Genomic DNA, 22,963 nt, shown 5'->3' on the forward strand with positions numbered 1-22,963 from the left:
CCTCTCTCAGGATAATCCCATTGTGTAATGTTGATGTGTTCTCTCTCTCACCGCACACACACACACACATACACACACACATAACGCTCATGGGAACTAGCTGGCAAAGCAGGTCACTCACAAGAACAATGCTAATATGTGCTCCAGTCTCTGTGGAGGTACAGGAAATAATAAAGATGGCTGTTTTCTTTGTGGGAAGTCCGAGCTAGGTATTATGTTTGGTGTCAGCAGAGATTCAACAACATTTATAAAGGCCACACTAAAACTGATTTATTATGTAAAAAGGTTCAGGTCAGAGAAAACTTTACAAAAAACAGCCGGTATAAATATCCGTAGTTGCAGTAAAAATGTTCATAGAAAATGCAAATATATTAATAGAAGAAATATCAAAGCAGTGATACACTTCATAGCAATAACATTAACAAAACAGGTCCTACAAACTGTTGAGATGTGTAATTCTAAAAGTAGAAGCACATCGGTGTTTGATATCGTTCTATTGCAGCCTTTGCTTTTACCCTTTTACCATCAGCCCTACATTCACTACTGAATTCCTGTACTTGGAAATGTTCCCATATTAAATCAACAATCATCAGTGTTGCACCCGCCCCTTACCCTTTCACACACTCACACACGCAAACACACACACACAAAGGTTACATCAGTCATGTATACAGACACACTCATACTCTGTCGCTGGTGTTCCCTCTGCCTTCAAGCTGGTGTAGGATCATAGACTTTAGAGCGCTGTACCTGCAGAGGTGAGAAAACACACATGATTAGAGACTCTATCTCACACACACAGGCACTCAAACCCACAGTTCAATACATTCATGTAAAAAAAACATAAACTGAGTGATAAAAGAACAACTAATACAATTTTCCCAAACACCTGTTGAATCGGTTACTTTAACACTGGCAATTACAGTGTAGTGTGGATGTAACATCATGACATCATGACAGACACACACCGTCAGGGTTACAGGGCTGCAATCTCAGTTATATGAGTGAAATGATTAACCAATCCTGTCAACAGTGAGTGATGAATATGTCACACAAACACCATCCTGACTGAAGGGTAGCCTTGTTTTGATTGTGTAATGCTGGCAGGAGACACAGATATTGGCCTCACATATGTAATAGACTTAATATGTAATAGAGCTAGTTTGAATCTGTTTGCTCATTAGAGAGACTCTTGACTTACTTTTTAGTCAGTTTGTTTATCTCACGTTCCTCCTCCTCTTTAAGTTTCACTACAAAGCTGTCTAAAACAGGGATCTCAAACTTTATGTACTGGGCAACCTGCGGAGAAAAAGATTCAAACATATCAGCATGTCCTCTACACATACTGTAGATACACAGGCATCCAGATCAACTTTCATACTCATTTTCTCTCCAGAATTGCAATTTAGGCATAAAATGCAGACGTCCAGGATATAAATTACTATGTGCAGTTTATTTACAAAAATATACTGTTGATATACATGTACAGTGATACAATGTGTTGTATAAAGTGACGTAGTGGTGAGTAAATAGTTCAGTTTGTGGATATGGACTGTAGTGGACTCTATTCTCTGTCCAACACAAAATGATCCAATAGAAGGTCAAACACAATAGAATAGCTCTATCACTATCTTAAAGGGTCATGTCACACCAAAACAAACAAAAACTAAAACACATGTTTAGAAATTAAATTAAATTTAAGAGAACACAAACAATATTCAACAGGAACATCTGTTTCCAGACACAGTGTCCCTGTTAGCAGGGGCATCATGCAGTCAGTTTTTTTGAGGGTCCATAGAGTCACAATGCTTCATGTAAATGTTCCCACCAAACCAAGATGTTACTAGAAATTATCTACTTCTATGCTTATGATCAAACCAGCCCCCATCAGTATCTAAAACTATAACTGAATGACACGTTAATTAACACTAAATTGCATTTAATAGCAACATTGTTTAAAGGATGTTTGTGAATTTCTGGACAGAAACATTACTGTTGAATATTTCAAACATATTCTTTAAATGCTCTGAGAGATACAAACTAAATTTCTTTGACCTCCGTTGTGTTGAGGTGGAGGCAGAAATTTCAAATCCCAATTTTTTTTTGTTGTTATTTGAATGAACTTACCCTTTAACTTGTATTACTATGTGTGAGAGTGAATGCAACCATAAAAAATCTGCAAAATGTCTGCAGCAACAATGCTGTTTTATTTATATTACTCAGTGCAGTCACAACATACAGTTGGTCATTTCAGCCCATTGTTACATCAGTCCCAAAGGAGGATATCTGTCCTCAGCTTGCTAAATTTAACCCAACTGTCTATCTTTGGTCCATTGTATCCTTGTGTGTCTGTGTCACGTATCGTGGAAAGATGTGAAAACAGAGAGAGAGAGGCCCAGACTCACATCATGTGTGACTTCCTCTCCCAGGTCGGCCTCCATGATGAAGATCTTGGAAATTTTCTCACAGGGTCCGTAAAGCACACGAGTCACCAGCGGGTACTCACCGTCCCTCAGCTGGGCCCTCTCTACAAGGTCAAAGGTAACAGCTCACCACAAACACACACAAATAACACAAAAACACAACATTTCTAGTGACAAAAGCACAATGAAAGCTACGACTTACCACCAGACTCGTGCACCATATAAAGAACAAACTCCTCAGATTTATTCTCCACCTTAAAAGACACAAATAGTGATTAGTTTCTTGGTTTTGAAATTTTGCTTAAACCCCATTTGAGATGTCACCAGCGTCTTACTGCTTACCCTAAACTTGTGTAGCAGCAGGTTGAGGACTTGTATGGTCGTCATGGAGCTGTTTACTCTTACGTTAGTGACTGAACCATAAGCTGGAGTAAATACAGATGTCTGAGGGAAAGAGAAATGAAACATGCATCTATAACTGCAAATTTCTAAGGAAAGGACACAAAGTATTAGGAACTTTGCTTCATCAACACTTGGACAGCTTGAACATTTTGGACAGGAAATCTAAAACAGAGAGGAAATCCCTGAGTCTGCAGCTGGAACCTGTTCAATAACAACACACACTCACACACACACACACACACACACACACACACATACACATGATACAATCAGGAGAAACTGATGAAGGAACAAGTGCAGTCTTGTACTCTGTGGCACTCTAATGAATTCAGCACACAGCAGTATAAGTACAGGCACACCCGGACAGGAAACCACTAACCCTCTGCACCTGCACATGTGTCATCGACGGGATACATTAATGTGTGCACGTGTAAGCGTGTGCTGTTCATTGTACCTTGTGGTTGTAGAAGTGTCCGTTGATTGAGAACCTGTGTGTGCGCAAGCGCTGCAAGTCCCTGGGAGAGTGTGTCTTTGACCTCCTCTGAACTTGCATGAAGGAAGCGTCACTCCTGGTCCTCAGCAGCTGAGGAGACTCCTCTTCCTCTTGACCACCCATGTCACCACCTCAGGGATGCACGTAAACAGACAACACATCAGAGGGCGTTTTTACTACACGTCAGCAATTGTGTGACTGAGAAAGTCTGCGTCACAAGACATCTGCAGATAGTTTTATGTTAAGATGGAACAACATGTGGTGTTCAACACGTGAGGTTTTCTTTGGCCTGAATTTGTGACCCATTATTTTTACAATCACCTACGTTTGGAGGAAAATGTGTTGAGTTTACAAAATGAACCTGAATCAATAATAGTTTGATTCAGTCCAAACTGAACAATGTAAATCAGTTAGTCCAAATTGGTTGATTTGAACATCATATAGCAACAGAAATAGGCTAACTCCATATAAATTAAATTAAATTAAATAAATAAGCAGCCTTGCATGGTAATATACCACTTGCATGGTATAACATTACATTTACATTAAAGCAGGGCCCAGTATTTCATTCATAAGATTAAACATCACCATATCTTAAATAATGGTTAAATGGTTTCCAGAATAAATAAAATCCAGATATAAACACTGTGGTTGCCTCACAAATAAAGTATATGTTATCTTTTTCCCCCCAATCCCATCCAATTCACCATATTTTTTAACTCAGAGACTTAAAAGTTACGGAAGAGTTTTCCTTTTCACAAAGCTGCTAAGAGCAACTTTTACTGGGGAACTGAGAGAACTCCTAAACTAAGAGAAGAGGCAGGGTTGACCTCATGGCTGTGGATGACATTGTTTTTTCTGAATGAATTACTTACTAATAATTAATTTACTCAATATGTCCACAGTGACTGGTTGACAGGTGATCGATCCATAAAAATTACAGACCGGTCAATATTCATCAATACACAGGAGTGTGAAAAGGAACGATTAGATTACATGAAATTTTAATTAAATTACATTAAACGTTATATTAAATTATGAATTAAACCAAATCAAATAAAAAGTAAAATCATTTAAATTTAAATCTATAAATTAATTTAAGCTTCTAAGTTAAATAAAAATACCTAACGATTTCAACCAATCACTGCTTTTCATTCCAATGATGAGTCCCAAACTGTTACATTATTAGATCTTCCTCCTCCGTTGAGATCTTTAAAACCTTCTTCAGACCATCTCTCTCATCATGAAGATATGACTGGTTAAACTTTATTTTTTTGTGATTTTATCTACATTTTATTTATTCAAATGTAGAATACTACATTTTATTCATTTTCTTTTGATTTTCATACTTATATTTGTGACTTTATTTGAGTGTAATTGTCATCTCTCTATGAAGCACTTTGGTCATGTTGTTCTTAAATGTGCTCTATAAATAAAGTGACTTGACTTAAAGTGACTAGTTGTGATGGTTCAGTGTTTCCATCTGAATTTTAAATCCTGAGAGGCAGCATTAAAATCACTACATCACAAAACTTTATAGTGAAACCAGTGATCTGCAGAGGGAGGAAATAAAATACAAATTCACTAAGTTGTTTATCTGTCAAGAAGGAGCCCTGTGACTTGTGAACAGTGGAAAAAGCTGCCAGACGAGGCCAATGTCACACCTGTAAGTAAGGAGTCCAAACCCTGTTTATTTATAGTGTTGGTGATCCGACCTGGATGCCATCTCATGATAAGCTATGAGCTTACACGTGAGCCAACCTTTCCGCTGGAAACGCTGAAGGGAGCATTTGTCAAGCTGCAAGTTGTCTGAGCATGTGTTTGTAATCTACATTAATCCATCAGGTGTGTGTCTGTGTGTGTGTGTGTGTGAGAGGATGACTGCACGTGTTTGTGACTCACTAGCAGTTCCGTTTGCTCTGTCCAGTGAATTATTGTTGGACTCTGCTGACAGCTGCTTTGCCACAGCAGATCTATCGTTTCTGTAGAAAGAAACAAAAAAAATGTGTTCCCTGTTTAACATTCCCAACACTCTTCACAGTACACACTATTTAAAATCTATGTCTTACATTCATATTCAGATATTAACTGAATTTCAACTGCATCTTGATGAAGACTGAGCGATACTGTTGAAAGCCTGGAAAAAAACAACTGCAGTAGGAGGACCTTGAGTTAAAAGGATAGTTAAACAATCACTTTGTTCACTTCCTTGCCGAGAATCAGTTGAAAAGATGTCCGTCTGTTAAATTTGAAGCTACAACCAGGAGCGATTTAGCTTAGCTTGGCATAAAGACTGGAAGCAGGGGGAAACTGTTAGCTCACTATTAACACACTATATCTCGTTTGTTTGGTAAAGGCAGATATTGTAAATTTTGACATTTGTAGATTATTGCCAATTATTTTCATAATCAATTGATAATGTATGTTGGTCATAATATGTCTGAAAATATTGACAATGGCCTTGATAATATTGCAAATCCCAAAGTGATATATTCTTATTGCTTGTTTTTTTTTTTTTTTTTACCAACAATCCAAAACCCAAATATATTTGATTTACTATCATATATAACAAAGTAAAACATCAAATGTTCACATTTTAGAAGTTGGAACTAGCAAATATTTTAGACATTTAAAAAGTTTCATTGCCAATGTAAACAGAAAAAATATATATGTTTGATATTTTCTCATCTTAATTCCAAAAATATTAGCAAAAAACAAAAGCTTGACCAAATCTTTATAACAGCCACATCTTGTATTACTAAGGTAAAAGGAGTTTCCCCAGTTTGCTCAGCAACATAATACAGGGTGGGGATACTGGTGCACAATGAGGTGAGGTTTTAGAGTTTCTGTGTTATTGTGTGAGAGGTCAGTGTGTATTCAGAAGGCCCACATCTGTTTGTTCAGCACATGCAGGCATCTGTGTGTAAGTTCGGATCAGCATGTCATACCGGTTGAGACGGAATCTTTCGTTGTCGTCGTGCATTTGAAGTCTGATTGGTCGGCGCAGACCCCAGTAGATGTTCAGCAACCCCTCGAGAATGAGCTCTCCATCTTCCTACACACACACACACACACACACACACACACACACACACAAAGTATAACAATAATTATCATTCCTCCTGCTCAGAGGGGATATCCTGCTGGCCCCCAGCCACAGCGGCTCAATATCAGGTGTACGTGCAAGAACAGTCGCTCGCAGCTCCAGGGTGAACCCTCTCATCTTGGAAGAAACCCCATCAGGTCTTACCCACCCTTTTTATACAGAGCAAGGGTGAAGTCACGTCTGAGAAGGCAGCAATAATGAGAACAGAGACATGGCTGCTTTGGGTCACGTACACGCTGGAGGAGGCATTTTGGTTCCTCAAAAGTGAAACTCTAAATTTAGAAGAAGAATGTTCTGTTTCGAATTTGCTGTACTGTAAAGGAAATAAAAACTGCCACTCTGCTTGAATGCTAAGATTGTTACAGCTGAATTTTAAATGTAAGAACATAAAAAAACAAAGGCTTTAGCATGTCGTCTTAAAGCTAGGAGAGCCAATCAAGTTTTTTGTGTGTATTTTACAACCGAACCAGTAATAAATCACATATTACACCACATCTATGACTGTTAAAATCACAGGCACTATCAGATACTCTTCTGTCGTAAATAGCTTGTTATATCATCACTATATCTAATTCGATACACCAGAGTACAGTGCGGATCTTTTAAGCCAGATCCCACAGATGGAAAAGTATATGAATCATTTTTTCACAGAGATTGAAAAGCCAAAGTGACGCAAACAAGGACTAAAAGAGCTAAATTTCAGTATTCCAATTCTCTGAAGTCGGTCTAAGCAGCTGATACACTGACTTGTATCAGCTGCTTCAAAGTGTAACTGCCCAAATACTTAAACCAAATACTTAAATTTGACCCCTGTAGTAGAAAACATACTGTATTTAGGATATAATTGGTGTAAATGGTTGATCTTACACTTGCACCAGGCCTTCATTAAAACAGAAAGAGACCCATTAGTACATGAGACCTTATTGATTAGGAAGTCCTTAGATACAAATATTTTAGGAAACATTGTATCATAGAAGGCAAATGTCAGCTCATGGCAGATAAAAGGTAAATTATTAGTGAACAATTAGTTTGAAGGTAGAAGAACAAATTACTGCACTCCACTAAAGACAAAAAAAAGAGAGCTGAGGGTTCATGTCTCCACAATCAGATTCTAAAAAGTACAAAAATGTTACTTTTTGAACAATTTGTCTGACAGAGAAACTGCCAAACACATATTTGACATAAAAGATCAAAAGGGATTTGGTTGTTGGTTAAACTACAAAACACTGCAGTGAAAAGTATTGACATCATCAGAGAGCATGTGACCACTGACGCTCACAAACACTCCGGATGAAAACAGTTGAAATGAGCAACTCAGATCACACAAACACTCACATGATTGTTGGTATTTATGTATAAACAGCAAGTTTAACAAATTCCTCATGCTGTTTATGTATGTGCATATATTTTCAGACTTAATGGTTTAATTTATGTGGATAATTAGTGTCTGACATATTGTATTTCCTACTTTATACTGTTATTGGTTGTGTCAATGTTTCACAGTAATGGGATCAAAAGGAAACTTGTCAGTGAGAAATCTGTGTATTACTGAAAGAGTAATAATACATTTTGGTGCCACTATGACGCATTTATGATGGATAACAGTCATTTTAATTGTGAAAGGAAAGAGAAAGGAGAGAAGAGGCAGAAAGTGGGTATTTGGGGAGGAGAGGCTTCCAAGGGCTTCATTGTTTCAGGAATATAAACATTCAGAGCAGCTGCACCACTGGACCTCCCTAACCCGCCTCTCCTGAGTTTCCTGAACAGGCACGAACACACCCTCACACACACACACGCACACACACATTCACACACATGTGAGTAAGGTCAGCAGAGCTATATTTAGCAGTTAGCCGTTAATCGCTGTGCTGCAGTGCCTCTATAAAGCCTGGCTACACGCTCCAGTCCACTAATACTCAACTGAGCGGACTAGACATCACACTGTTACACTCTGCGTGTCAGACCTACAAATCGGCCATCAAAGGTAACAATGCTTTGTGTTATTTTTCTTCCTCATTATATTCTACACTTTATTATGGAAATCATTTCTACAATTTCACACAGATTTAAAAGGATAAAAATACAAATTTTGAACCAGAACTCAGTGTTTTGACAGACATTTCATCTTAAATGTTTAACATTGTTTCTTACTTGTAAGTCACACTATCAAATAAAGAAAAAAAAGGTACAATTATCAGTTTCAATAATCAGTAGTTTATTATGTGTAACTGAAGTATTTGGACAAATATTCACAATCTAACTTCTTTTTTTCTCCCGGTGCAGGATGAAACGCAGGCAGTTGCTTCTCTCCCTGCCTCTCTTACCCACCATTACTGAGACGCTGGAGGACTCACCCGTCCATCTCTCACCCTGCCAGTCTACCCAGAGCTCCCAGTCTCTAGAGGACTACATGACCAGTATACAGGCTCTTGCCCGCCCCGTGGAACCCCCGAGCTGCGGCCCCGTCAGGCTCCAGAGGTCCCCCAGGCTACGGCAGTTCTCAAAGGCTCAGATGAAGCTCTCTGTGTCGGCCTCTCTTCCTCGCGGGTCTCCCCGCGCTCTAAGGACTTCCAGAGCTTCCAGTCTGAGTCTGAACAGCACAGAGGATTTTTCTCTCAAAATGGGCAGAGAACGAGACTGCAGGGGCAAAGACCCCGTAGACTGGCTGTTTGGACAGATTCGGACTTAAAGAGATACAGACAGATACGGACTTGATGAGATATGTTGTTGAGAGGAGCCCTGCAGGCACTTTGGTGGAATGTCTCATAAACAAAAAAGGTCGGAAGAATCTGTTTATGAACGTTACAACAATGCGATGAATGATGGGACTAATTATGATGGATGAACAAAGAGAAAAACACCACATGGCTTTGAGGAAAGTGAAGATCTATTTATTTCTATGCACTGAGGACTCAAGTCTATGTTTACATTGTTTAATATTTTCTAAGAATGTATAGTTTATTGTTTCTAATAAAATACTAAAATAATCATGAAAATGTTTATTATTTGCTGTTTGTTATTCCACACATGAACTCATTGCATCTCAAATCCAGTTGAAATTAGATCTGAAATGATTTGTTGATTAATCAGTTAGTTGATCAAAAGAAAACTTTTGACAACAAATTAGTAGTAATAGTACTAGCACTAATAATAGTAATAGTAATTTATCAAGCAACAATTTCCTGGTTCCAGCTTCTCAAATGTGAGGATTAGCTGCATTTTTCAGCTCTATAAACCAAATTTCTTTGTCTTTAGACTGTTGGTCAGAAAAAACAAGACATCACCTTTAGCTCCGGGAGCTTGTGATAGACATTCTTAATACTTTCTGACATTTAATCGACTGAACGATAAATGAGGAAAAAGTGGATAATGGCTTAATTGTAATGCTACTGTCAGGGTGGCCTCCATGGATGTATTAGGAGACTGTGATAGGTTGTGTCTGCAGGCCAGTGGTGGAGTGTAACCGAGTGTGTACTACTATGCTTCAACTCCTCTACAGTTCAAAGAAAAATATTACTATTACTAATACTTTTTACTTCACTACATTCATTTGACTTTTTGAGTTACTTAATTTTCAGATCATATTTTACATACAAACCACAACATTAAAATGCTACTTACATATTAAAGCATCAGTAATAATAATCCAATAATATATTGTATAACACACAGTGACTAGGGTGCTTTTATAGTGTAGTATTGCCATCACTACTAATGGGTCTGAATCAATGTGTCATTAAGCCTCTGAAAACATCCTACTGCCATCTAGTGGTTTGAAATGGTGCTACAGCTGATGGGTCTCTTACAATTTAAATTGAGCCACTAGAGGGAGTTGCATGCACAGATACTGATATTTGGGGTATTACAGCAGCAAATATACGTTTAGCCTCGTCTTAGCGAGGCGGTTGCTTTGCAGTCTGAGCAGTGAAAGGGGAAAATGCCTTCAACAATCAAAAACATTATTACAGCTAATACATTTCTGCTGTCAGTCAGTAGGCATACAGGCTAGAGCTTGTTCTGTAATCAAAACTTCTTGTGCTGACATCAACTCCCACAACATGACTAACACACATTGCCTGACTGCACCTGTAGAGCATGATCATGATGTAATCTTAAAACAACATTTATACTACATACCCTCTACCACCTCACCTCCTCTCACCTTTATTTTCCCACACAAAACCTGTTTTGCATTTGTTTGGATAATCGTCTAGCAATAAAAACAAATACTCACATGTCAAATATATATCATCACAGTGAAGCTCAGTCTGGTGCAAGTCATCGTATTATCCAGAAATTCACATTAGGAGTTTCCACATTTTGGGTCTTGGACCAGCATCTAAACCAAATATGTCACTGCTGAGTAATACTTTGCCCACATGTCCACAAAATATCTGGTGAGTCAGATATTTTGTAAAATTTTTTGGTGTAATTTCTAACAATGTCACTATATCATTTCAAACATAAATTATTACAGCAGGAGAAAAGTGCTTTGTTCAGAAACACTTTCTTCACTTTCAACCTAATCATATGTAATCATGTAATGGTGGAAGAAGTCACAAATCCACATTATAAAAATACTACATAACAAGTACTGTACTGTCATGTATTCATAATTTTACTTATGTAAGTACAAAAGTATTAGCAGAGAAATGTATCAATAGTAAAATGACTTATTAGGCAGCAGAATGCCACCTGTGAAAATGTTAAATTGTTAGATTATTATTAGTCATACAGCACAGTGTAGGCTGACCTGGTCTACTTTATACTGTTGAATTCAACACATCACATCTTACAGCCTCAGATGGCCACGTGTGTTGTATTTAAATGTAATCTTAATAGATGTAGTGGAGTTAAAAGTACATTTGTCACAAAATCTAGTGAAGTGTAAGTGTAAAATAGCATGAAATGGAAATACTAAAGTAAAGTACAAGTACCTCACATTTAAACTTGAGTAAATGTATTTAATTACTTTACAGCACACCTTTTAATTAGTCACTAATGGTTTTGTAGAAAAGCTCTTTTCACCACCTCAAATCCTATATAATAAAACATTATTTATATATAACAGTACAGTGACAGGAACATTCTGCTGCCTAATAAGTCATTTTACTATTGATACATTTCTCTGCTAATACTTTTGTACTTACTAGGGATGTGCCCAAATACAAATACGTTATTCGGCAAAGCACAAATAGTGGGGTTTTATGAATATTTGTTTCATACAAATACTTTTCAAAAATTTTTGTTTTCAGGAAGAAAAAAAAACTTGTACCAGAGCGCAGGTCGGTTACATCGTATCTCATATCTCAGTCTCTCTCTGTCTGTCAGTCTGTCACGTGGGGGCACATGCGAAGTGCTCCCAAGGGACTATCCATAACCTGTTGTTCCCCTTCTCCTTTCCACAAAGTTAGGTTGTAGTAGGCAAATAGGCAATAAATGAAAAGTGCAAAGCAAGAATCGCCTTTGAAGTTCTTCCCTACACGTTACACGGTGTGTTGTCTCTGTTATGGGTGTATAAATAGGTAGAGGTCTGTCTGCATTAAGGCGTTGAGTAAAGTTTTAGCTCAGTAGTTAGTTCAGTCGTCTATGATCTGGGAGACTCTAGATCAAGACTTGGTGTGGGGACCTCCTTCGTAAGGTAGTTTTTTCACAAACACTAACACTTTAATTTTCTAAAATTAAAAGCGTAATAAAAACAAAACAGGATTTTTAAGCCTCTTTCCACTTTTATTTGAATGCAAATACAAATAATTTTGCTGCCTCAACAAAAAGAGATACAAATACAAATACTGGGCCAAAAGATTTTACAAAATATCTGACTCACCAGATATTTTGTGGAGATGTGGGCAAAGTATTACTCAGCAGTGACATATTTGGTTTAGATGCTGGTCCAGGACCAAAAATGTGTCAGACAAAATGTGATACATGTAGTCTAAGTACTACGACAGACAAATATAAGACTGATAAGTGGTTCATTAAAGCTTCTAACAGCAGTAATGCCTGTGAGAAGAACCCCTCATAACAAGTTAAGTTGTTTCTGTATCGTTTTGATGCAGAACTTCCACAGTAAGAACTGAACAATGGAACAAGAAAAGACCTGCTCTTCTCCTCAGCAGTAGGTATACTCAACAAGAGTCATATCACTCAAATGATCTGATGGTGTTGGGTTCACAGGTGCAGTGAAAATAGATGTTTTCCCAACAAATGCAGCATTTCAGTTACACTAAATTGAGCTAGCAATGCTGTCTTTACACAGTTTTGTCTGTAATCACAGTGATTCATTTATGCTTGCAAATACCATGTTTTAGGTCAGGCACAGAACAAATAAAATGAAGGAAAGTGTGTGCACACTGGATTGTAGCTCCTTTTAATACTGACTGAAAAGGCAACATTTTGACCTCACTGGGTCTTCATCAGGCCGAATTTATGCTTCTTTATGCTTACCAGAACATTTTGATGAACAATGTTTGCTAGACATTAAATTAAGACAATTATTTAATCTTTATTTAATCAGGCAGTCTCATTGAGATTAAGGTGTATTTTCCAAGAGATATATGTGGAATTTGTTAAATTTTGGCAACACTATCAAAACAATCTGGCTAAAAGGCTGCCATGATGTTGGTATACAGCTCTCTTGGGAGTATATTGTTCTTGACAAAATACTGTAGATCAGATACTGTAATGAGTCATTGTCACTTCAAAGTGAGTCATTGTCCTATTCTGGGTGGGACCCTCAACTCCTTTTTTGTCAGTTTTCCACATTTCATACGAAACTGAAACTTTGGACCACTTGTCTCCTTTTACAGCTATGAGACTTGCGACGCATATTAAGTTACTAATTAAGTACACTAAGTCTGTTTAGTTATTAGTGAAGTAGGTTTTGGTTGAATAACATAAACTTGCCTACAGCTTCTGTTAAAAGTCCACATTAAAGAATTAGAGATGATTATCTACAAATTAGCAAAACAGCAGGAGATTGTTCAAGATTAAGTTTGGTCTTAAAGACCGACTTAGTGGTTAGGACCAGGCTTACTAAAGTCCAGTTTATGCTACCCATCCCAGATGACCTGTTACAAAGTTACAGTGTTTTTGCACCAAATTGCAAAGTGTTGAGTCACTCTTTGGTCTATAATGTGGGATTATAATGAGCAGATATCTTCAGTCTTCAGTTCCTCTGAAGAGTTTCAAGCTATTGTATCATTTTGATTGTTAATATTAGGTTAGTATTGTCAATATACTGTGTATATGTATATATATATATGTTACATGTTCTCTGCCATATTAGGTCTGTGACTGTGGGGGATTTTCCCAGAATGAGACAATTTAGTGAGTCTGGCTGAAGGGGGACAAAACAGATGGACAAATCATGACCATCCTGCCCTGCCTACACACACACACACAAACACACACACACGGTCTCTCTCTCAGCAATCTACTGGTGACCACAAAGGGGAACTCCGGACCGTAAAAACCACAGAATAGTTATCAAACAAATAGCCACACTCTTGCAACAGCTTTACAGACCACCACAACAGCAATTCAGTGGAAATGCTTTGCTAAGCGGTTAGTGTATATGGCTGAAACATAATAGTTCATATGGAGGGAAAAGGGGATTTTTGAGGTTTTTCAGGCATTTGGCATGTTGGAAAAGAACCTGGAAGTCTTGTGCTCAGAACAAACACCGTATTTGACGCCTGTTTGAGACCCAGGTTTTATGTCCTAATTATCTGCCTAATAATCAAAGTGCTGGTTAAACTGGTTCCAGTTTTGGTATGCACATGACCCATTTTACAGTACTGTTTGTCCTGCAATCCGGCACACCCACATACACCAACTGATAACAACCTTTACCTTTTTATTTTTGCCAGCACAGTCTGCTGCCAGGTGACATGACTGTGGCTGAGCTTCTCTTACCTCGCGAGTCCTCAACTGGAAGTTTTTCCCTTCGTGGTAACAATTGTAGGTCCTGAGCAGTGACAAGATATCAGACCTGAATATAAACACAAGACCACAAATGGGTAGATTAGCTCCTGTACATGCCATTCAGTGCAAGTGATGATGACATTTAACACATGTAATCACCACTGTGCTTTCACTGCATTGTAATTACTATGCAATGTGAACTTAAAAGGACTCACTTTGGTATGAGTTTCTCTTCACTGAGCTTCACGTAGGTCTGACACTCACCCATTCTGACTAGAGCCCAGCTGTGGCAGAAAGACATGAAAGAGAAACATTAACAATAACATACAGGTAAACTTTATCATTCCAAGAGGGAAAATTCCTTTGACCTTATGCTTTCAAACACATAAAAATATATACTGTATCTATTAAAAAAAAACTATGAATAAATATAAACTATGCACATTAGTTTAATATGTCATGTTTTGTTTTTGATTCAATTTGAGAGGACTAAAGAAGTTTTTAATGACACACTGTTTAACTAAGGGTTTCTGTGCTGAAACCAAGACGTGGGAAATTAGGAGAAATCACATGGTATTATTGACACACAGCCAGTGGACTAAAACATGCCTTGACAGTGTCGAACAAAGGCCGGAAAACGGCATATCTCATTCAAGGATGAATCCTGATATGTGACCAGTTTGTACTCTTTTATCATAAAAACTACTCATCAATAGACACACAACTCACAAGTCATCTCTGTGGTGTAGTTTCTGAAGAATAAACAATTCTGCAGAGTTTACATCTGCAACATCAGGTTCTCTGAAAATCAGTGCGTAGTTAAAATAAAGAGAAAAGGGTCAAAGCTATTTGTCACTGTTTTCCTCAGGGTGTTGAGTCATTCCTGACAAGCCCAGAGGACTACTGTCCTTGATCCCAGCATCCTGATTCCTGTGCCCTGAGACTTAAGAAGGAAAGTGCCGTGGGGAATTTCCTGGATTGGAAAGCCCAGCTCGAAGTGCGGGTGAGGGGGGAGGAGCATGAGTATAAAACAGCAACATGTGGTTCAGAGGCTCAGTGTCAATGCTCAGCTTGTCTCCGGTATGAAGCTTTATTTTCAGTCAGTCTGTCAGATCGCCCTCCTGGTGCTCTGCTGTGTAATGATCACAGGTAAGAATCTACGGATTGATCTGATATACTACATCTGTCTATTTTAATTTAGTAACATCTGGATAAAAGTGTGTGTTGTTGTTTTATTTAGGCAAAACTGTCCGTGCACGTGATCTTGCAGTGTAACTTAATCTCTGTTGCGCTGTATTGAATTAACCTGTAATCCTTTTACTGTGTCTGTGCAGTGAGAGAGTCAGACAGTGCGTTTGTCCCGGGAAGATGTTTGTGTCCACAGACGCAGCCGGGTGTCAGAGGGCAACTTGTGGAGCTCGCGGTCTACCCCAAAAGCCCCAGCTGTAACAAATTCACAGTCATGTGAGTACCAAAACCTGCAGATACACACACATTCACCCACATTCATGTCCGCAGGAGGGTGACTAAATGTGTGGGTTTGCATGTGTTTTTCAGAGTGACGCTGAAGAGCAACAATGAGCCAGTGTGTCTGAATCCAGACCAACGGATGGGCAAACAGCTGATTCGCTGCTGGAATAGGTGAGATATTTGATCCTTCAGCACACACTCATACGTGCATGCACAGTTACCGTTACCTGAAAATTTTGCATCTGTAAGCCTTTGTAAACCACCAGGGGATCATCTTTCAATTTACGTTAAAAGTGAAAATTGGCAATGATCGCTGCACACAACAACAGCGATATACAATGTTCTTATTACAGGATTGGCTTTTTCAGCCCAGCACCTTAATTGGTTACAGACATTTTCCCAACCGTCTTCATATTTCCTGTAAATCACGGCCAAAAGTATTTGTCGCTAAGCCAGTTCTTCTTCCTACCCACATTTTGCCACTTGCGAAACAGTAAAGAGTGTCAGTTAGAGTCGCCAACATAAATCAGCACATTTTTCTCATGCTTTCCTTTCATTTCAATGTAAACTCTTCATGCTACCTCACAGGCAGTGTATCCAAATATTTTGACAAGAAAAAACATGGTCACTCACTGCAGTAACATCCTTCCACATCTCTAGGCTAAATTTTTTTTACTTCTGATTGTGTTTTCTAGGGCTCATAAACTGGGTCGTGATGTGAAGCTGTGCCTGAAGAGGAGAAGGAGAGGCAGAGGCCAGCGCTCACAGCAGAGGAGCCAAGGTCACAGCAGGAGGGCCTCCTCCTCTAACTCCCAATAGTCAAGCTGCCTGACAAATGATAGAGACCTACTGTGTGAAGGAAAGTGTGTTCATGGTAATTCTTGCCCCATTGCAGTCTTTAACTGCAGACCCAGGTCATCAGTGACTGTTAAAAAGAACAGCATGCCTCTAAGTTTTTTACTCTCTCTATAAATGTCAGGCAGCTCAGACGTTGTCTGGCCTGAATATCAAACTCCTTCTAGGCCAGCAGTGGAGGACTTTATTTTTTTGTGTGCAAATGACTGATGTGATGTTGAAAACTAAGCCCTGGAGGCTTGTCATAAATGTTAACAGTTTGAGCTTTAAAACACTGTTAAACGGTCAATGTATTGTTTATATGTAATTATGTGTATGCAGCTGGAAAAGCTTTGTTAGTTATTTATTTTCATATGGGCATTTATAGACACTGTTTTTTTTAAATAAATATATCAGAACAATAATGTCACTGTGTGTGTTATTTAATGTTTAAGCTCCTGATTTTCTTGAAAACTGAAGGATGTGATAGATGATTACTTCCTTGACAGGATATGAGGGGTCACCTCACCAACAACCTTTAGTTAATAAACTACAGGATGTGAGTCAGTGGAAGGCACAAAGCAAACATGTCTCAGTCAAAACATCTGCATAAATATCTCTAAGCTATAACAGGAGATATCTTTGTTTAGTATTCTAAAGTGAATTTACAAATATCCTTAAGTAGAAAAGCACCCACCATGACATTCCACTGTAAAAAATTACAAGTATATTATAACTTGATGTAAGAGCATTTCTAGCATATCACAGGTCTTAATGTTTTACACTTTTTTAGAATATCGTTGTGTTGCACGATTGACACTGGCACATCCAGGTGATCAGGGCGGTAAAGTGACTGTTATATAATGGGTTGTAAACTTGCTTCACATCACCCCTGAGATTTCTTGTAAGTCATGTGACAGGATTTAGTCACACACACACACACACTGAACACTTGTGCTTACTTTTGCCCTGCACCAACATCAATCTGAATAATGGAAAGTGAAGAACCAAGGCATGTGTTAACTTGTCTTATGTGCTACCAAAAAGCCTGTTGGTATTTGATATGGGTTGTTGCAGAACTGCAACATGATCCCATTTTTGCTCAGTGACTGAAACAACATGGTGGTAAAATGGAAAGTGAAAGTGACTTGTTAAACAAAGACCCCTTTGTCTGAGTCATTTCACGGACTTTTCATATATTTCATATCTATGTTTTTCATATCTAGTGTGTTTTTGATGTCAATGAAAGCAGTTTGGTACTTTGAGGTAAAATATTGTTTTTTTAGTGACAAAGTTAAACAATACATATCTACAGCTCAAGATAACTGCCTTGTTACTGCATGCCTTTAAACAAACAGGATCTACTTAAAATCAAATGCAGAAATGTACCTAAGTCCATTTACTCAAGTACTTAAAAATTCATAAAGAATGTGTACTTTTTACACCACTACATTTATTAGTTACTTTGCAGACAGAGATATTAATAATAAATCAAGGCAAATGATCAACTTATTAAATTTACTGCATTGTTCTATAATAATTTACCTAACAGCTGATAAGCAATTAAAAATGTGCTTCATCTTGACCAAATACAACATTAAAATGCTGCTTAATGTATTAGTAATAATAATACAATAACCATTATACTAAAATACACTAAACACTGACAGGAGCTGCTGCCAAATGAATATTGAGTGTATTCTCCTAACATCTCTACTTTTACTTAAGTCAAAATTTGCATGGAAGACTTTTACCTGTACTGGAGTTTTGTTAATGTCATGGTTCTTTCCTAGTCTGGCTCTATGTCCCTGCGTCAGTCCACCAGATGCCCTTGGACTTTCTCCGTTTGTTGAACTGGACTGAGTGGTGGTAGGCCCTTGACGGAGGAGTTTGACACACCTAGTCAAGGATGCAGCCATTCATGCACCAGGCAGTTCATTCCACATGTCTTCTGCATTCACATTTAGGCCATTTATCAGACGTTCTTATCCAGAGACTGACAGGTGTTTTGTTCAATGGCTGGACTCTTTTACTAAACACTCAACATATTAATAAAAAGGAGTTTGTTTGGCATCCGTAGCTTTGAGTGATTTTTGTTTGCAGCCTCTATGCATCGTATTTGAGTAGCTGCATCATCATGAGATTGTAGATAAGAGTTTGCAGGTTGTGGTGTTTGTGTGCATGTGTTTAAGTTGTATTCACGTGTGTTCTTGGACTGGTTTATGTACGTTGGTTGAGGATTGTGTTTTCTTCTTGGTTTTCTGCTGCTCTGGGTTTTCCTCCTGTGTCTCTGTCCTGCTTTTCCCTCCACACCTGCCTGCATTATCCTCGTTAGCCCTGTCCTGCTCCCTGTATCTCCCCCAGACAATCAGCTCCCAGCCTGCCCTTGTGTCTTGCCACCCATTCCTTGTTGTTTCATTAGTTCAGTTTGTATTTAAGTCCTAGTCTTCTGTTATTTTCTGTTTGGCTCAGTTTTGCCTTGCTTACACTCTGGAGTTCCTGTTCCTGAGTTGAGGAAATAAATATTGATTGATTCAGTTCCAACTGCCTGCTGTCTCCTGCTTTTGGGTCAACGTGCCCCGCTACTCATGACAGTTAAATTGTGGTATTTCTACTTTTACTTATTGTAAGTAAAGGATCTGAATCTGTTGTTAAAATCACATTTTAAGATTTATATTAGTTTTTTTCATCATTACAAACTAATACTTATACACAACATATTCCAAACCATCGTTTTAGATCCCAGCTAAGAAAGACTTTTACCAAATGTGTTTCCTTTTCAATATGTAAGGGCTACTGATTCATTATCAACTTTTACAGCAGTGTACTGTTTTTTATTCTATTTTTTTACAGTATAAATCTGAGCTATTGGTGAGACCAGTGTGACAGATTTATAAAAACAAAAACATTAAGAACTGATGGAAAAAACCTGCAGAGTACAAGAATATAAAGGAAAGAGAAATGTCTCATTAAAATGCAAGAACATCTTATCTTCTATTTTAACTATTTCTTCTTCTATCTCCTCTTTGTGAACTGAAATCATCCTCTCAACTGGCTGATGATGTTTTTAGGGGTATTTTAGAAGCTTGTGTGTTTCATTGTCTTCCAGTGTTTCGTTGAGTCACTGATTTAGATGATCTTTGTCGTTTTAATTAATTTATTGTATCCAGATAGTCATTGGGTTGTTTTAAGGAATCTCACATTGTCTTCAGGATGCAATATTTTGTACGACTGTATGAAAATTCCATTCATGATTTACGCAGCAATGTTTTTTCTCTTTGATATGTATTCTTGAAACATAATGTATTATGTTATGTTGTCTGTACTCATCCTTGCTGCTGTTTACCTTGGCCAGGACACTCTTGAAAAAACGAAAAAACGAAAAAAAAAACAAAAAAACTGATGGTGTAAAATTTTAACTGACATTGGCACTTCGACACTTGTTTGTTATATGCCTGAAATGCACTTTGGACATAGCCATGATGTTGATGCTACAATGCTGCCACCTAGTGGCAAAAGTATGAAGTGCATCAAAACTTCTCCAGATTTGCAAAGTGGAGTAGCATTGCTTGAATGATTCATAAAGTTAAGTGGAAGAGACTAGAAGAGAGGAGACTAACAATTATAATCAGCTAAGTATTTGCTTGGTTAATCGTTTTGTCTATAAAGTGTCAAAAAATAAAGTGAAAAATGCCAAATAGTCGAAGTTGACATCTTCATATGTCTTGATTTGTCCAGCCAAAAGTCTAGAACCCAAAGATACCCAGTCGTATGAAAAATAAAATCATTAAATTATCACATTTGAGAAGACTAATGACTAAGAAATGACTAAAACAATTATTTAATTATCAAAATAGTTGCAGATTGAATTTCTGTTGATTGACTGATTAATTGTTGCAGCTCTTGAGACACAGTTTCACTTTCATTTCACTTTGATTGTGATCTCTCCAGACTCTGACTCCACCTGCAGGGACAGAACCAAGATACTACTAACAACATACTAGATAGTTGTGTTTTGAAGCTTTCATATAAACTTTACTGGTTGGAAGTCTCACTCCCTTTTCAGATGACCCACTTAGTTTCAGCATCACAGCACATTCAGCCACATGTTAAAAAAGGATGTTTAATTGGTTAAAGTTATGGTTTGTGACATTTTCATATATTTTCATTTCATTAGCATTTTGATCTATCACAACAGTTGCATGGAACTTATAGTTGTTCTTCTTAAAACCAAATGAAGTAGCACTTCCCCAAGAAAATACTGGTACACAGGAAGTGATGCCTTTGCATTTCCTGCAGCTGTTACAGACGTTTCTAAGGAGAAGAAAAAAATAGAAGAAAAAAAAATGCTTGCATGAGCAGTGACAGCCACCACAAATACCAGGAAGCAGACTGCCCAGTACTGACCACACCACTGTCTGACTGGGAAGTGATCTCTGGGAAATGAGGTGAAACTTCAGCTAAACAATGAATGCCAAGCACAAAGTGTGGAGACACAATGATATGAGAATCTGATTTAACTGTGTTTTACTGCAGTTCCTCTTCTTCTCCTCATACAGCTAAAGGACAAAAACACAGATCCAAACTCTTCTTTCATGAGTGAGACTAAAAAGACATCATGGATTCAGTGTTTATGTTAATTACTGAGATAAAAGCAATGTCCATCAGTCCACCTTCCTACTGACCTCCACTTACATCCAAGGAAACTGCTGACAAAGTACGTATATAATGGGATGGTCAGTCTATCTCTCATACATATTTATACATAATAATGGGAGTATAAATATTCCATAACTTAAAGGATTCCAGTCTGTCCCTATTATGAATAATTCAACCACCACACATGGCTGCACAGGAGACCAAAGGGCTAAGAGCAGTGCAAAGAAAGTAGGGGTCACTCTTTTTGCTTGATGCTTAGATTTAGCTGAATTTACATTTGAATGTGTGTCTCTTCTCTCCTCTCCTCTCCTCTCCTCTCCTCTCCTCTTCTCTCCTCTCGTCTTGTGACTGGATCACGCACTATCTCTGTGTTCAGGCTCCCTCGGTGGACAAAGAACCTTCATTGCAAGTTAATTGATTTCATCATCGCGAGATTCATATCCAATTATCACACCTACACTGGCAGCTGCGCCCGAAGACAATCTATTCCCATGCGTAAAAATGTCCAGGAGAGCTCCAAATAACGCAGGAAACCTTTACAGTATGAATTCCGAGACTTATACTGACTGCAGAGAGAGGTAATCATCATTTAACATATATTACTATATTACTGTAGTGAACGCGTAAAGGAGCACAACAGATGAGAGCGCACAAAGAGGAAGTTTTTCATAGCAGCCACCATTAAATTAATGTTCCTAAATGCACAAAACTGAATTTACACTGTAAATATCCTGCATCCAACTTCACAACATCTTATCATGAAGACACTATGACGTTTTCAGGGTTTAAACACAGCATCATCTGTATTAGAAAAGAAACTACAGCCTCTGTCGGTGTTTCCGTATAAAACAATCAAATCTGGATCAGTGCGGGTCTTACCATAGCAGATCACGTCCCCCGTTTTCTTCCGTATATCCACCGGCGATGTATCCCGCTTTCCGTTATCAGTCTTCATGCCTCCCTGGCCGTGCGGTATTCAGAGCTGTGAGATAAAACTGACAGCGGAGTGATCCAACAGAAGGCCGCGCTGATAAGCGTTAGCCAATCAGCGTTGAGCGTGGGCGGGGCGAACAGTCAGGGTGGTAATTCTTGATCAAGGTGCCTCTGGGTGTTTTGCCTCTCATCAGTCATAACAGAGGCTTCAATTCTGGTTTTTATCGCGCAAAAATCAGTCAGAAGACCAATTAGATCAGTTTATTTGGAAGATGTTCATTGATCATTTTTATGCTAAAATATATTATAGATATAATGTAGAATTTGTAATGTTTACCTCAATTTTGTAATTTTGTGTTTTGAAACATTTCTAGCAAATGGATACAAAAGTAAATCTGTTTGGTTCATTATTGACAAATATTTGAAGGATAGAAATCTTGTATGTAAGGTGTTATACGTATGACAGAACAAATAAAAAGTTTTACACTTTTCTTTTTCTACCTTTTTATTTGCAGTGATAACAAAGTCAGATCACCTTAACACAGCCGCAACCCAAACATCTATCCTGTTTTTTTTTTCAAACTGAGCAATAAAAGAAGACGTCACTGTGACCTGTTAAGATTTATTTCCCCCATCCTGTTTTTGAACCTGGTTCTGCCATCTAGGAAACTATTGCAGGGTGGAAACACAAACTGTAGGAAGTCTCTTGCTCTCTCT

General features: G+C 38.0%; 2 protein-coding genes across 4 annotated transcripts; one reads left to right on the forward strand and one right to left on the reverse strand.

Annotated features, from left to right (window-relative positions):
• Positions 1 to 229: 229 nt before the first annotated feature.
• Positions 230 to 22,326, reverse strand: rassf4a (Ras association domain family member 4a). 3 transcript variants are annotated; one of them, XM_044373333.1, is made up of 11 exons: positions 22,193 to 22,326; positions 14,566 to 14,634; positions 14,342 to 14,417; positions 6,267 to 6,373; positions 5,221 to 5,300; positions 3,280 to 3,449; positions 2,766 to 2,867; positions 2,626 to 2,677; positions 2,406 to 2,527; positions 1,202 to 1,299; positions 231 to 750 (listed from the first exon to the last, which is right to left on the reverse strand). In XM_044373333.1, exons 2-11 carry the CDS (start codon positions 14,616 to 14,618, stop codon positions 681 to 683), a joined length of 930 nt encoding a protein of 309 aa, XP_044229268.1. In that variant the 5' UTR covers positions 14,619 to 14,634; positions 22,193 to 22,326; the 3' UTR covers positions 231 to 680. The 3 variants fall into 3 exon arrangements, with proteins under 3 accessions (XP_044229269.1, XP_044229268.1, XP_044229266.1); XM_044373331.1 differs by lacking the exon at positions 22,193 to 22,326 and adding an exon at positions 18,409 to 19,038; XM_044373334.1 differs by lacking the exons at positions 1,202 to 1,299; positions 22,193 to 22,326 and adding an exon at positions 18,409 to 19,064 and having other exon boundaries at positions 230 to 750.
• LOC122997285 (C-X-C motif chemokine 11-like) lies at positions 15,389 to 17,079 on the forward strand. The gene is made up of 4 exons (XM_044373335.1): positions 15,389 to 15,499; positions 15,685 to 15,814; positions 15,908 to 15,991; positions 16,516 to 17,079. Exons 1-4 carry the CDS (start codon positions 15,433 to 15,435, stop codon positions 16,637 to 16,639), a joined length of 405 nt encoding a protein of 134 aa, XP_044229270.1. The 5' UTR covers positions 15,389 to 15,432; the 3' UTR covers positions 16,640 to 17,079.
• Positions 22,327 to 22,963: the final 637 nt, after the last annotated feature.

Source organism: Thunnus albacares, chromosome 14, assembly GCF_914725855.1.
Source record: "Thunnus albacares chromosome 14, fThuAlb1.1, whole genome shotgun sequence".
Taxonomy (NCBI): Eukaryota; Metazoa; Chordata; class Actinopteri; order Scombriformes; family Scombridae; genus Thunnus; species Thunnus albacares.

What these genes read in the sequence shown, in the direction of transcription:
- LOC122997285 (XM_044373335.1), top strand. Translation starts at nt 15,433, where the DNA reads ATGAAGCTTTATTTTCAGTCAGTCTGTCAGATCGCCCTCCTGGTGCTC. An exon ending in TGTAACAAATTCACAGTCAT is followed by an intron (nt 15,815 to 15,907) that starts GTGAGTACCAAA and finishes TGTGTTTTTCAG; the next exon opens with AGTGACGCTGAAGAGCAACA. An exon ending in CTGATTCGCTGCTGGAATAG is followed by an intron (nt 15,992 to 16,515) that starts GTGAGATATTTG and finishes TGTGTTTTCTAG; the next exon opens with GGCTCATAAACTGGGTCGTG.
- rassf4a (XM_044373331.1), bottom strand. Translation starts at nt 18,434, where the DNA reads ATGACATTAACAAAACTCCAGTACAG. An exon ending in TTAACAAAACTCCAGTACAG is followed by an intron (nt 14,635 to 18,408) that starts GTAAAAGTCTTC and finishes TTTCTGCCACAG; the next exon opens with CTGGGCTCTAGTCAGAATGG. An exon ending in GAGAGGAAGTCACACATGAT is followed by an intron (nt 1,300 to 2,405) that starts GTGAGTCTGGGC and finishes TTTTCTCCGCAG; the next exon opens with GTTGCCCAGTACATAAAGTT.